Consider the following 1844-nt stretch of genomic DNA (forward strand, 5'->3'; position numbering starts at 1 on the left):
TTTATAATATACAGTAAGACTCACATTAAAACACATCCTGGGTTTAACAGATAGATATGATTCTATATATAGGTTATATAAAATAAATAGATTAACAAGGTCTTCAAAAGCCTCAGAAACCTACAGAAGATGGCATTTAAAAACACCATTTTAAAGATTTTTTGGCAATGAGACATATCAACTCCTGGAGGTACCCAGCCTACCTTAAAAAGATCGTGAGCCCCCCTCCAAAATAAATAAAAATAAAAATAAAAATAAAAAAGGTGATGAGCATCAAAAAACCTCCTTCTGGAGACGGCCTCAAATGTAGCAAACAAGCCACTGGGCAAAAATGTCCTTGTTTCTACCACAGACAGAATTTTGCCTGAAATAAGCAAGCTTAGATGCAGGCTGAGTCGACAGCCAAACTCTGCCAAGACAGGGTAAGCAAGTCCTCAATAGTTCCTGCCTCACAAATATGTCTGTCAGATATATTGGGCCAGAAGGCTGAAGGTGATGCTCCAACATTATAGAGAGTTTTGAGTGACTGTTCAGGCAGGAAACTGTCTCTGTCGGGTTTTGTTTTGTTTTTTTGTTTGTTTGGTTTTTTTTTTTTTTTCATTTTGGAAGCTGCTAACCTGCACTTCTTATTTACTCAAGTAATTAATTTTATTCCTTCTCAATTCTCTGATAGGGTTGAAGACCAGATAGTTGAGTTTTACGATTAAGCTTAGTTGTTTAGGAGTTAAGATGATTTTAGGTCTAGATAGATGTTTTTAGGTTGATAGATGTGACGAGGGATAAAGATTGATTTAGGTTCAGAACTTTAGACTCACCAAGATAGGATAGATAATATTTTCTTCAAGATTGCCAAATACTTTTTGACTAGACATTATGTATGCAAATCTTACCTATTGGTTTTTTATAATTTTTCATCAATGTTCTTACTGTATATTATTTTTTAATGGCCTTTTTATTTAGACAGAAAAGAGAAATTGTTGGAGGTTGGTCTGATGTATTTTGATGCTAATGACTACTTGCTGTCTTTGTGTCTCAAGTATTGTTATGTGACCTTGCCTAAAAAGTTAATCCTGGAGCAGTGTGAAGAAGCAGCAAGAAGGACCCCCGGATGGACCAAACCCACGTGCCACTGTATCCCCGAGTTCAGAGCTGAGGTTCCCCACCACTGCCATGCCCAAAAGAGAGGCCCATAGAGATGCTAAAGGAGATAAAGCCAAGAAGAAGGGCAAGCCACAGAGAAGATCTGCAAGGTTGTCTGCTAAACCTGCTCCTCCAGAGCCAGAGCCTAAGCCTAAGACGGGAGAGAAGGTACCCAAAGGGAAGAAGGGGAAAGCTGATGCCGGTAAGGATGCAAAAAAGATGATGAGCATCAAAAAAAATGGAGACACCAAAACAGACCAGGCACAGAAAGCTGAAGGTGCTGGAGATGCCAAGTGACGTGTGTGAATTTTTGAGAACTGTGTACTTCTGGTGACTATACAGTTTGAAATATTATTTTTATCAAGTTTTATAAAAGCAGAATTTTGTCTTACTTTTTGTTTTTGTAAGCTATGATGGTAGCACACAGAACACTTCATTTTTTGTGGGAAAAGCAATGAGTGTCACTAATAAAATGTCTCCTAAGCTGGACTGATGATTCAAAATATCTTTCCCTGATAATTTTAAAAGACTCCTGTTGGCTCACAGAAGAGACACTGTGGTGTTGCCATCTGAGGCCACCATGGTACAAAATGCCTTGTGGTATGGGAAAACTCTAAATTCATTTTTGTATCCTCAACACCCCACCCCCACCCCCACCTTGTACCCTCAACATTGACTTAACTCCCTTAAAACCAGAGACCTGT

At 38.6% G+C, this 1844-nt stretch overlaps 1 protein-coding gene across 1 annotated transcript; it reads left to right on the forward strand.

Annotated features, from left to right (window-relative positions):
- Positions 1–1170: 1170 nt before the first annotated feature.
- LOC311589978 (non-histone chromosomal protein HMG-17-like) lies at positions 1171–1562 on the forward strand (the record flags this gene model as incomplete). The annotated part of the gene is made up of 1 exon (XM_084768757.1): positions 1171–1562. The coding sequence occupies one exon, from the start codon at positions 1171–1173 to the stop codon at positions 1435–1437; it is 267 nt and encodes an 88-aa protein (XP_084624883.1). The 3' UTR covers positions 1438–1562.
- Positions 1563–1844: the final 282 nt, after the last annotated feature.

The sequence above is a fragment of the Acomys minous genome, assembly GCF_964271855.1.
Source record: "Acomys minous genome assembly, chromosome: 19".
NCBI lineage: Eukaryota > Metazoa > Chordata > Mammalia > Rodentia > Muridae > Acomys > Acomys minous.